Here is a 13,628-nt window from a genome sequence, read left to right on the forward strand (position 1 = left end):
GGTTAGAACACATCAAATATAAACGTTATAAAACGGTGAGATTATATCAAATAAATTCGTATTAAAAACGGTGAGAACACATCAAATATATTCGTGATAAAAACGGTGAGAACACATCAAATATATTCGTGATAAAAACGGTGAGAACACATCAAATATATTCGTGATAAAAACGGTGAGAACACATCAAATATAAACGTTATAAAACGTTGAGAACACATCAAATAAATTCAAATTCGTAATAAAAACATTGTGAACATAACAAATGTAAACGTTATAAAAACGGCTATCATTTAATTTATTATGATGTGTACGATCGTATATGGAATGACATTTATATCTGAAATATATTTTGTTAAATGTCAACCATTTATAAGTAACTAAATATCATATTAGATCTATGTGGTGGTGGTGGTGGTAGTTTCCCTATCACGGGAGTAAGCCACATTGAATATACCAGAGCACAGTTCAGCCACCGCATCCTTCCTGGGCAGGCTGTTAAGCAGTTGACCGGTAATAGTTGCCTTCATTTTCGCTAGGAACTGATTACTTCTGTATATGCAAGAGCAGAATTACAGTGCGAATGACCGTAGAAAGGATTTCATTATCAATCACAAATCATGAAAATGATTTGCACCGTCCTGAAATCGAACCCGGATCACTCGTTTAACAGTCCTATGCTGTATATATTGAGCAAACCGGAAAGTATTTTCAAATTATGTTTAACCTTATGCAACATACATGTATATAATTATGAGCCGCGTCACGACAAAACCAACATAGTGCGTTTGCGACCAGCATGGATCCAGACCAGCCTGCGCATCCGCGCAGTCTGATCAGGATCCATGCTGTTCGCTATCAGTTCCTTTACTTGTAATAGAGTTGGTAAGCGAACAGCATGGATCCTGGTCAGACTGCGCGAATGCGCAGGTTGGTCTGGATTCATGCTGGTCACAAACGCACTATGTTGGTTTTGTCGTGACGCGGCTCATATTTACATACGAATCGAAGACGTTTACTAAAAATTCGTCATTCACTGTCATCGTATATATTATTTCAAGGATAGATAACTATTCAAACAACAAAACATAAAAATAATCTAAATAAAATGTTGCACATATTCAAAGAAAGAAATGTATTAGAACTTAGAAGTGACATTCCGATGATTTTACATAATAAATATGATAAAAAATTCTATCATAAATGTTCACAAGAAAGTGAATTTTATTTCTAATGAATCAAGCGGGAGAATATTGAAGCCGCAGCTATCTTTAAGGGCAGTAACAGAAACATACAATTGGGTTTGCCTCTTAAAGTTATTTCCCTTGCACTTCAAGCTATTTCGTTTCCAACATGAAATACGTAAAGATAGATGCATTTCGGTTTGGCTACTAGGATCTGGAAAATGTATGTTAACATAAGGTAAAGGACATATTTTTTTAACATTAAATGACTGGCTATCGATCGTTCAAACAAAAGAGTCTTCATTGTGTTGTGTAACGCTCATTATAAGTAACCTTGTAACGAAGAAAGTATAGCCAAGAAAGACAATAACATGTTTATTTATATCAGTACTTTTCCCAAATTTACCAGTATCATAATGCTGTATTCATTGTTTCTATCAAAACCCTCAAAATGCCAAAAATAAAATCATACTAGCTAGGACAGTCGTACATTTATTATTCTTCGAATTTGACACCCAAAGATGGAAGAAGCATAGTTTAAAATAATGTGTTCGAAGATTTCTGTCGTGGGGACATAACAAAAAGATAATAATATTCATTCTTTGCCTCATATTACATGATTTTCAAAGTCTCTGTTCTCGAGAAGTGCTATTATTTCTACAAGTTTCTATATTTGAGCCGCATCATAACAAAACCAACGTAATGCGTTTGCGACCAACATGGATCCAGACCAGCCTGCGCATCCGCGCAGTCTGATCAGGATCCATGCTGTTCGCAATCAGTTTCTCTATACTTGTAATAGGGTTTGTAAGCGAACAGCATGGATCCTGATCAGACTGCGCGGATGCGCAGGCTGGTCTGGATTGTCGTGACGCGGCTCAAATGAAAAATGGAAGTTTGAAATCTAGTTAAAGCAGTTCTGCATTAGCTTTCTTGCACACAATCTAAATAATTTTCCATTTAAAATGAGTGTTTAAATAGGCAGTCTGTTTATAATCTTGGTTAATTATTAATACATGTAGATGCATTCCGACTTTGTAGAAAAGTGTCAACTAATAAATGTTTATAAGCATAAATCTAATCCGTGAATCTATCAAATTGATTGTCCCTTAAATATGAAAGCCATGACTTGACAGTGTCTTTAATCAAAAAGTCCATCATTTTTTCCGTTTTATGTTCGCCTACATATGTTAAATTCAATAAAACTGCTATACAAAGGGTATCATTCAGTTTTAGTATTATTGACCAATATCTTGTCACGTTAAGTTTTTAGTAATGTCTAGCAGATAATTACGACCCAACTCACAAGTTTGTAGTACAGCATATTCTTATTCTATATCTTTAGCGCTATGCATTCCCAATATCTCCGACTTGAAAATTAAAAACGGAATCAAAATTTCCTTTTCTAATAAGTTTGCAGTTTTAAACTATTTTTAACAGTTTCAACTGCTTGTGCAAAGGAAATAAGGCATTTTTAGCAAGCCGACTTTAAGTCTTAAACAATTTTCCAATTTTTCTAAAAGATTCCAAGATATTTGAATGATTCTAAAAAATCAACTGGTGTAATTTAAAAATAAAAAAATATACTAAGCCTTTTTTCTAAAAAACATTGTTTTTTAAGAAGGCTTTATTTTAAAACCCAATGTATAACAATATGTTTCACTATTCGCTGCCATGGCTTGGATTTGCCAAAAATAAAATAGAAACATATATATGGGTATTGTTTATTGTAAATATACCTTCCTGGTCTTGTAAGTATTGTTTTAAAGGACATTGACGAAAAACACGAAGATATGTTTATAACATATGACTATATATGAGAGGAAAAAGTCAGAATATGAACGACATTGTACATGATTTGATGGTCTTGTTTCCTGAAACAAATCTTGCGCTAATACTTTCTGCAATAATCTTCTGTTATGAAAACGATCTGTGTAATGTGAGTAACTATTTTTCCAAAATAATAAAAACGCATTCTCACACTCCTCGTGATTTTGTCACAATAGACAAAGAAGAAAACTGCCAATAAACACTGGTTAGGGACTAGTTGTATATGCGGCTGTTATGTTTTCTCCCTCTCGATTATATAGTTTACAAAGCCTTTTAAAGCAACAATAAAAAAGCTTTTTGAATTTATATTTTCAGTTCTTATAATGTTTTCTTTACTTACAATACCGAAATAATATCTCACATACACTAACACCACATAATCAGAAATAAAATCGTTCTGAGCCTTGTTTATCGGCTATTTAACAGTCAATTCCTACGCATCCAAACCGGCGGTATATAGCCAATAAACACCGCTCAGACCGATATTATTTCTTAAATATAGTTCATAGCCAAAGTTTAGAGCATTTGATATAGTTGCACAAGAAACAAAAATACAATCAGAAACTGATTTTACTTCCTATTGAAACCAAATTGTTCATTACAAATTTTATCTGATTAAACTGACGACTTAGACCATTTAACAATATCTGCTAAAATATTAATAAGTGTAATTCCTTTGTAATAAATAGCATCATTAACATCATTTTTTTAACCGACAAGCGTTATTATACCATCTCAATAAACTGTTCACTTTCTTTAACATCCCTAATATTTTTGCCAAAACATCCGGGGTTGGGGTTTAGCTAAGTTGTTTATTTTAAATCTTCGTTTATTTTAAAAGCTTTGTCTTGCAGACATTTTATTCTATTCAAGTTGGTGCGTGCAGCGATTATCAACCGTTTTTGCTGGTTAAATAATTAATGCTTTCTTAATTAAATTCTTTATTTTGCACAAAAGTAGCCAGTTTCACAATTTTTTTTTTGTAAATACACTCAGAGGCACTTATAACCCGACACTTACATTTTTCAGTATAACTTGCTTATTTGTGAACGGATTTTGTTCAGTTTTTTAACATACACAATTCAACATATCATACTTATTTCCTCGAATTTTATTTCCAATTCATTAACAAGAACATAGAGAAAATAACAAGACAAATATGTTACTGCAAAATGAAAAATCACAAAATGACTGTAAATATCGTAACACAATAAAAAAAAAAGTGTCTAAATCCAACTGTTTCTGTATGATAACCAGTTCTAATACTTTCTGTGTCATCCCATGGCTATAACAAAGTGAAAACACCAGTCTCATGGTTATGACGTAGTGAAGGCTTGGGGAATATTTCTTCATTCCTGAATAAGGGCTTTCTCGAGTTCCAGCAACTCCTGCATTCCAAGTCACCAGATCTAAACATCACACTTGTCGGCTAAATTGAACAGGCGTGTGAGAAAGCGGTCGAAAGCTCCTTGCAATTTGCTGGAACACGAACAAGCCCTTATGTAGGAAAAGAGAGCTGTGAGGCAGAGGTGTCTACTTTTTTATAGCCAATTGGGAGGACATACAAAGTGTTAGAACTGGTAAACAGAATGGGATTCAGAGACTCCATTGTGTTACGATTTTTACAGTCATTCTGTCATTTTTCATTTTATAGTGGCCTTTTTGTTTTGCTATTTTTTCTATTTTCTTATCGATGAATTGTAAATATAATTCCAAGTAGCAAGTATGATATGTTGAATTTTGTAAAGTCCAAATTTGAACAAAAACCGCTTACAAATAACATATGTATACAGAAAAATGTCAGTGTCGGGTTATAAGTGCTTCTGAGTGTATTGCTTTGTTGCAAACACGTCAACTCAAAATCAGATATAAATAGGGTAATAAAATGCAACTTGTCTTTTTGTTGACATATGACCTATTTAGTATCGTTTTTTTACTTAACATAAACAGGGTTAGTCTTTCTTCGTCCCATGAATTCTTCTTATCACAAGAATAATTATCCGGTTCATACAGTATGTCCAATCCCAAACGGAAATGAACTTTTGCCTTATATGAAAGTTGAATCATAAATTTCTGTAAACAATCTCGAAATTGTTCAGGCTTTTTCTAGTGTTTTTTTTTATACAAAGGCGGCAATTTTGAATTCTCTACGACGACAGGTTTCTGTTGTTTATTTTTCGAAGCTATAGCAGAAGTAGAACGGAACAAAGCAGTTTTAGATGCATATTCTTTATTTTAGCAAAAGTACATGTAAGAGGAGCATGGTCAAAAGATTTCTTGAAAATTTAAGAGAAATGGGGTTAAAGGTATGTAATTGTTGTATAACAATTAGTTAAGGATGAACACATAATTGGCATTATCGTGAATAATTTGACAAGAAAACTTAGTTGCGGTCATAGTAAAACATATATCTGTATTTGAATACAAGTTTATCTATGGTATAATGGAACAAAATGGCGGTTGACAAAAAATATTAAGGGCGAAATACTTGATTCTAACACTCCTCGTTATTTTGTCACTATAGACAAAGAAGAAAACTGCCAATAAACACTGGTTAGGGACTACTTTGTAATCTACAAAGCGTTTTAAAGCAACAATAATACAGCATTTTACTGATATTTTCAGTTTTTATAATGTTTATTTTTTCATACAATACCGAAATAACATCTCAAATACACCAACGCAACATATTTGATCCATATCAGTTAATAAAATATTTTGACAAAACGGCGCCAATCCGTAAGCAACGTAATGACGTCATCCTAAGTATACAACTCATTCATAAACGCTGACGTCATTTCAAACATACGAAAATGATAAATTGTGCATGTAAACAATACAATTCATTCTAAGACGTAAGTTTTTATTGTTGAAAACCTTAATAAAATAACTTTTTTTCTTACTAATTCTTTTGTTTAATTATTTCTTTATCTTAGCAACAGTAGGTGCGAAATCGGACAACATTATACAAAATCGGCACCGGAAGTTATTTCCGCTTGAAAAAATAACATTAGAGACCTTCCGTATTTATCTTGATATATTCGAAATAATATCGGTCTTAGCGGTGTTTACCGGCTATATAACTCCGGTGTTGTCGTTTTGATGCGAATTAAATAACCACTCAGGCTTACGGCCTTCGTGGTCAATTCCTACGCATCAAAACTCCCAAACGGTGTTAAATAGAGTATATTTGTTTGTTTGTGTGTAAAATGAAATTTTATTTAATCGAGTGAGCTTTAAAAACAGTATTTTCACGAGTGGCGTAGCCACGAGTGAGAATATTGTTTTTAAAGTTCGCGAGATGAAATAAAATTACATCTTACACAACAAACAAACAAATTTTCTTTTTACTTCATGCTTAAAAACAAGTTAAAACGAAATTTCCTTGATATTAACTGTAATATTAAAATCTGTTTTCCCAACTTGTAGCCTCTATTATGTACAAGTATTAGTCGAATTTCTCATAAAATACAAAAAAGTCTTGGACTGAAAAATAAGTTCGACAATCAACGTTAAATGGCGATGATATTATTCATTTTATTCAAATAATATGAATGATCGCTTGTTTTAAAAATGAAAACAAACAATTCTAGTAGGAGAAAAAGTCAAACCATCCATCCATATTTCTGTTACTTACGGCGAATTTATATTAGACCTGGCTCTGTGAAATGTAAGCGGCCGCCATTTTTAAGAGGAAAATAACTGTGTTTGATTCAGAGGGATATCATTTGGGTTTGTTAGTCATACATATTTTAAGAAATAAGAAAACTTATTTGAGGATTGTTACAGACAATAAATAAGAGTAAAAGATGTGTAAACATTCAAAAAGCGGCTAGGAAATTGGAAAACATAGACTTTTTTAAGGCTACCTCATGCTGGGTTGTTAACTTATTCTTCGGGCTGATGTATGACATTGCTTTTCAAGTGATTAGGCAGTTTTTGCTCGTAGGATACTTAAATATGCCCAAATGTCATCAAGAGCAGTTTTGCATGTGGAAGGAATTGTATTTTCCAGACTGTAGAAATGAAAAAAAATTTAGGGACGATATTTGGCGATTGGTAATATGAATGAATTGAAGTAAGTTTTCTTCATTTTTAATTACTTTTGAAATTTCTATTCAGTTATTTATCAATTTCAGCTTTGCTTTTATCTAAACAGCCCTGACAATGTCAGAACTGTCAAATTAATAAAATTGCGGTACCGCACGGGGAAAATCTTAAAAGTAGTCTCATCATTGCTAAGTGTGAAATTATATTTTGATAATTTTCACTGTGAATTTATCAAATATAACTTTCACGGATTAATCAGTAATCCACTGAAAAACATAAAATAAATTAAATGAACACCGCTAAGACCGATATTATTTCTTAAATATAATGCCGTTAATTAACATAACAGAACAAAATATATGTTCTGTTCTGTTAATTAGCATAAACGTGACGAGTTCTGAAACGTTTCTTTTTTACTAATTTGGATTCACTGTGGTAGTTTTTCTTATTTTTTTTCTTTATACTATTGAAACTATATCTGACTTTTTACTTTATAACGGATAAACGCGATTAGTAAGAGTAACAGCTGTTGTTACTGTCAGAAATCAAATGTTTATATGCTCAGTGAGTATTTCATCAAAAGCTATTGTAATTTCAAAGAAAGAGAGAATTTTGAAGGTTTAAAAGGTTAAGTTGTCCATTTTATCTCAATAGGACGCAAGTTCGAAACCCCGCTACTCTTACAAACTTTTCAGATGTGTTTATTTGTTTTTAAAAACCAAGATCCTGTGTAACGGTGCTTTTCTCCTCCCGAGTAAAAGAATAAGTTTTTTTTCTTCGCAATATATTCGTTGGCTCAAAAACTTGAAATTACTAACAGTCTAACAATATGTGTTTCTGATGGCGACTTAAACATGTATAAAAACCCAAAGAAGATATGGAGCAAGTCTTTGAACGACTTGAAAAGTAGCTTACACTAAAGCAACGTGTATAGTGGTATTTTATCCACTTTTACCATATGCATAGTAATAAAAATACATAAATATCCTCTTAATATTATTTTGTAGAAAGTACAGGAATCATGATCATAGTGGAGCGACACATTAACATTTCTATTATAACATCAAGTCACGTGATGGGAGGCCAACATCAACAATGCAGTATAAAACATATTAAAATTTTATTTATAAAGTAACAGTGAGTGTGTGTATAATTTAAAACAAATTTATAAAATCTGTTTTATTATGTCTATATAATAAAACTGAATGATCACAATTATGTCATGATGTTAAAGTGCATATATTATCACAAACACGGGTCTTCTGCAGGCACTATATTAATGCAAGGGAAGTAACCCGAAATTTAGACAGTCTATTTTATCAGGCAGTATGTTAGATGGGTAACCTGGTACAATGTCGGTTCCAAATCATCTGTAACAAGATAGGTGACATGTGATGAGCACTTATCAAAAAACGTCCTTTAAATAAACACGGGTCCATTCTTCGTCTGCTAACGTTAAATCCTGGCACGCGCTGTAGTTTAAATCCTAATTTTCGTAAACAAAGTGCGACGTAGACGTCTTCGAGATGAAAAAAGGGAACGCTTGGAGAAACATGATAAACTTTAGACGCTACATTCATACTTGTCACGTAGCCGGTCCCTGAACAAAAACCTGGGTATAGTTGTTGCGGGTAGCTTTCTATTGATGCATACCATTTCGATTTTATTTGACGGATTGGTTTTGCTCTCTGGGTGCAAGACCCAGCCCGCAGTTTGGGAGGTTTTCACGTAAAGGCCCTTTGATTATTTTAAAACTTTTTGGAAATTTTTAAACAGTCATATCTGTTTTCTTTACATAAGCGCATGCGTAACGCTTGCACCCTTTTGAACCCCATAATTTTTTGATGTTAAATTCATATAAGAATCTACAAAATCTTCCTGTATTATATCATGATATATGTTGCTCTCTTTTAAAACGAGTTCATTATATCGACTTTCAGTATGTTCTCCAAGCAAAAAAGCATATCGAATATTGTCCGTATTCTTTCTAGTAAAACTTAACCATGTGGCACGTAAAGCCGCCCTGGCTTTCGTGTTTTTATGAGACGTGGTGATTAGCACTATCAGATCTATTATTTGTTCAGAATTTTTAAGTTTGCATATATCATTTTCTATCACATATTTGAAATTGTGTTGAAAGCATTCATCACATTCAAGTTTTCGTTCCCTGTCAGCTCCGTACTCAATGTTTCCAAATATGTCAATTTTTCTAGTTTTATTTTCGTTATTTTCAATATTGCTGTAATTATCATTGTTTACATCTTCCTTAGACAGGTGAAATGATTGATTTTCAGGTAACAAGTATCCCATGTGATCATCTGTGATCATTTCTTTGCTTTTAGATCCATGAGAGTCGGGTAAGAAACGGTCAGGATCCTCATGGTTGATAGAGTATTTCGTTTTATGAAATGGATCGCTATATCGTTCTGTTTCCCCGACTTCGTTAAACACTTTTAAACTGCTATTTGAAATGTGCTCATCTAACCTTGGCTTATTCCGATGTTCTTTATACTGTGACTTAATTCCATCTGACGATTTATTATAATTATGCTGATAAGAGCCGTTTCCTGAACTGTCTCGAATTCTTAACTTTAGTCCTTGCATTTTAATGAACATGTCTACCTTTAGTGACATGGTTGAACTGGAAGATACCAGATTTAAACACACATATATCACAATGGCGGTGAATGTTAGCAGCATGAACTGTGTAGTCACTCTCCTTACACTTAAATGTGTCCATTTCTTCTTTACTTTCATTTTACATATATATATATGAATATACATACATGTATATACAACCTTAAAATTAGTCACAACTGTGCAGTAGTATATTTACAACCATACTAAAGTTCTAACTATACTGTTTCATCACATGCTTAACTTTATTGTTAAACTATTTATGTGAAATTATTCACAATTCCATGTTATGTTATGTTATGTTATGTTATAAAAAAAAACACTGTAATCATTGTAAATGTCAAAGTGTTTAAATGCATCAAACAATCCTAAAGTGTTCATTACCCTATTTTCTAAAGCTCATAGTAATATTCCAATCGATTTGTTTCTCACTACGTTATTGCTGATATTTCCTGCTATATTAAAACCATGGTAACGTTTATATCTGAAATTTACGCATTTTAGCACTAAACGACAGTTGTTTCTTGGGAATTTCCAGCTTTTGTCTCGAACTATGTTATTCTATTGGTATTATCATCAATATGACGAGTAGTCTTATATAATCATCCTTACAATATGTAAATGTGTTATCACACATGGAAACTTTTTTCCTGTGTTTTACATTCCAAAACAACACGCTAAGCAATGTATTCACTTTCTGCAGACGACCTTTTCACCGGCAAAACTGGCTTACGCTTTTAAATCCAGACTGTTACCTCTGGGAATATGATTAAATTACGGATACTTATCTTAATTATGATCGACATTTGCGGAAATTTAATAATGTACATCGCATAAATCCTCCTGTATTATTGTACTTTAGTACATTATGGTACTGGAACTGTTCAGCTAGTGTACGATGTAACAGTCATAGAAAAACTATTTATGTATAAACAAAATCATGAAAATGCCTTCACAACACGATTTACACATTGTCTTACTTCCCTTTTTGCTAAAAATCCAAGTTACTTCTAAAACAATACTTTTCTGACATGATTTAACGAACGGCATATAACTGTTTAGAAAGAAATAACGGCATAGTTTTATACAACTCCCAGCAAATTTTTATGTAGTACTTTATATTAACCTACTTCACACAATCCGGAAACAACTTCTTGACATAACTCGTCAGGAAAAACTATTTAAGTGTATACACAGTAAAAAGCTATGAGGAAGAAAATACGTGTTAACTTGTATTTCAGAATTTCCATATTTCTTTACTATAACTTTTTTTAAATTAATATAGTAAATAAAACTGACTTTGTCATTGCACAAACAAATAAATGATTAATAATCAGTTTTTACATGATTTTTGGCACGGTTATTTAGATGTTACAAGTCATTTCCTACCAAAAATGCCTTAAAACGCGAACCAATGTTATTCTTCTTTCTGTGGCAGGAAAGAAAAAAAAAAACAAAAAAACAATGTCTAACTGATGTTAACAAAAAAATGATGTAAACAAGATTTGCCAATTATACAGACGATTTTATCATGAAATATAAATCGTTCTATTCATTTTTATTTTGTTTGTAATAAATAAGAAACACATACATGTACAACAAAAAGTATTTTAGTTCACCAAAGTATGATAGAATTCCATACATCAGTGCAAAGGAAATAATTACCAGGGAAATATGAATGCAATATACTATAGATCCACACAGAACGAAGAGATAAATGTTATACAATACATGTATAATTTTAACATAGAAAAATGAGAAAATAGACATATAAATATATACATATTCTGTCAGCTTAGTATTCTAACATTTTAATGATATTGTGGATATCTGGAGTCCGGACGAAATCCGTACAAAAAGTCTAAAAAAAACAAACAAAAAAAAAAACAAACAAAAAAACTATTACTAAAATAGCGAAATTTGGATACATTTTTATTTCATTTGTAATAACACAATATTATGATGGAATCCAGTAAGACTATATGTTTTCGTGTAAGTACAAAGGGAGTAATTGCCGGGGAAAATGTCAACGTCAGAAGAATGCTGCGAACCATTGTGCAAAATGTCAACGTGTAAAACGCTGAGAACCTTTCTCCTGGTTTGGTTATTTGAAACGTTATCGTGTGAAAATATGAAATAAAACGACATTCACGTTATAGGCATGCACAATTATATCTGAGGTACTTGTCTAATTTTAACACATCCGAATCGTTATATATGTTACTAGTACCTTGCTTGTACATGTAAAACTTTTTTCTTCTTTGCGAAAGACGTTCTGAGGACATTGTTTTATTCATCCGTTCCTAGTGAACATTTGTTTCTAGTACAATTATATTTGGTGTTTTATTAAATATCGGAATGGTTTAAATGATGAGAAAAAAGGATACATTGCCGTTGATATTTTCACGAAAGCAGGTATAGGGAGAGAACACTGTTATGTCTAAATTAAATAGCGTGCACGCTTTACGTCCCCTCTTGGTTTAAATTGAGTAGATTTAAGCTATAAAGCTTATGAGTGTCCTCTCCCAGTTATAACAATTTACATAAATATAGTTCATGGCATTATCATACACAACGGTTAGTTGAAAATATTTCAAAGACATTTACATAATAAGTATTTTACAATGTAGTACATAATTATTAGAGCAAAATGAAAATTTATAGCAAACTGGAGTAAAGGTCTTAGTGATATTTTAGTAACATATACTTCGCCTCTTGACAAGTGGATGCATCTCATCTCCTGTTGTTGATACAATACATCAGTAAAAGACTTATCTACCTCCCTAAATTCATGTATTGCTTTTGTTATATTGAATAAAAATGGAAAATACGTAACGTACGGTACTGACCAGGTCACAGTGAGTGCAATCGTTCGGCTAGTTTCAGTTTAAAATCAAAGGGATGCAAGCTCTGTCTTTGCAACTAAATCGCACTGTATATCTGTATGTGTTTTCCTGTATAATTTTATTTTTATATACTATAATTCATCTTGCAGGGCACCGAGACGCAGCGTCTGTGTTTAAATTTTTACTGTAACAGTTTGAGTTTGATACATATGGAATTTTGCATGACTAGAGTTGCATCAAAAATCATTTCTGTTCATTTTTTTATGACAGCCACACTTTATCCTTGCATATCGTGGCTTAAGAAAGATACTTAAAAAAATAGTTGTCTCGACTGGGATTGAACCCCAGACCTGCGTTGTAAATTGTTTGATACTTGTAACAAAATAAAAATATTTCTTTCTTTTACATCACTAATTTTAAGTTGTTTACTACTTGTTGTTAGGTTTGTCGTGAAGCTCTGTGCCAGAGATATGCGGTCAGAAAAAACAAAAACTTATATCGATATACATGTAGTTAAGATTCTTATATTATATAAACTGCAATTATATTTGACTTATCTGAATAAAAGTATTAATTTATTTCAATATTTAATTTATTGTGCTTGCAACCCAGGGGCTTTGGATTCTAGCTTGTGATGAAACTATCCAGATAGCTTACGGAACGACGGTGGCTCTACTGAGGTGCCCGTTCGTACTTGAAATAATACACGGAGGGACACTTCGAGTCTTCATTGCATCGTCGCTGCATGTGTCATATTTAGACATGTGACGTAATCATTATACATGTGACTTAACCCCTAAAAAAATGCGACGCGCTGAAAATTTAAGTACGAAAAAAAAACAGGAACAATTTAGCTTAATATCAGGTACGGCAGCATTTATTTGTTGATGTCGTGTTAGAATCAAATAATATATCCAAATCGGTGATTTTATCGCTTGATAACATCACTGTCGCCTCGTGATATAATTCCTCGCATCCGAACCCCAAACAGTGATGTTATTGAGCGTAAAAATCACTGTTTGGGATATATTATTTCTTAAATGACACACACTTTCGGTTCTTCTATGTTCAATAGGGAAAC

General features: G+C 32.4%; 1 protein-coding gene across 1 annotated transcript; it reads right to left on the reverse strand.

The window, feature by feature from the left end:
- Positions 1-8,169: 8,169 nt before the first annotated feature.
- On the reverse strand, positions 8,170-10,871 carry LOC132749281 (beta-1,3-galactosyltransferase 1-like). Its single transcript, XM_060739006.1, has 2 exons — positions 8,895-10,871; positions 8,170-8,788 (listed from the first exon to the last, which is right to left on the reverse strand). The coding sequence occupies exons 1-2, from the start codon at positions 9,846-9,848 to the stop codon at positions 8,396-8,398; spliced, it is 1,347 nt and encodes a 448-aa protein (XP_060594989.1). The 5' UTR covers positions 9,849-10,871; the 3' UTR covers positions 8,170-8,395.
- Between the last annotated feature and the right edge of the window lie 2,757 nt (positions 10,872-13,628).

The sequence above is a fragment of the Ruditapes philippinarum genome, unplaced genomic scaffold (assembly GCF_026571515.1).
Source record: "Ruditapes philippinarum isolate M1 unplaced genomic scaffold, ASM2657151v2 ctg16769_1_1_1_1, whole genome shotgun sequence".
NCBI classification, from domain to species: domain Eukaryota; kingdom Metazoa; phylum Mollusca; class Bivalvia; order Venerida; family Veneridae; genus Ruditapes; species Ruditapes philippinarum.

Excerpts from the sequence above, each read along its gene's own strand:
- LOC132749281 (XM_060739006.1), bottom strand. The coding sequence starts at position 9,848 with ATGTATATTCATATATATATATGTAAAATGAAAGTAAAGAAGAAATGG. Across the intron at positions 8,789-8,894 it reads TAACATCAAAAAATTATGGG|AAACCTCCCAAACTGCGGGC; the intron begins GTTCAAAAGGGT and ends GCCTTTACGTGA.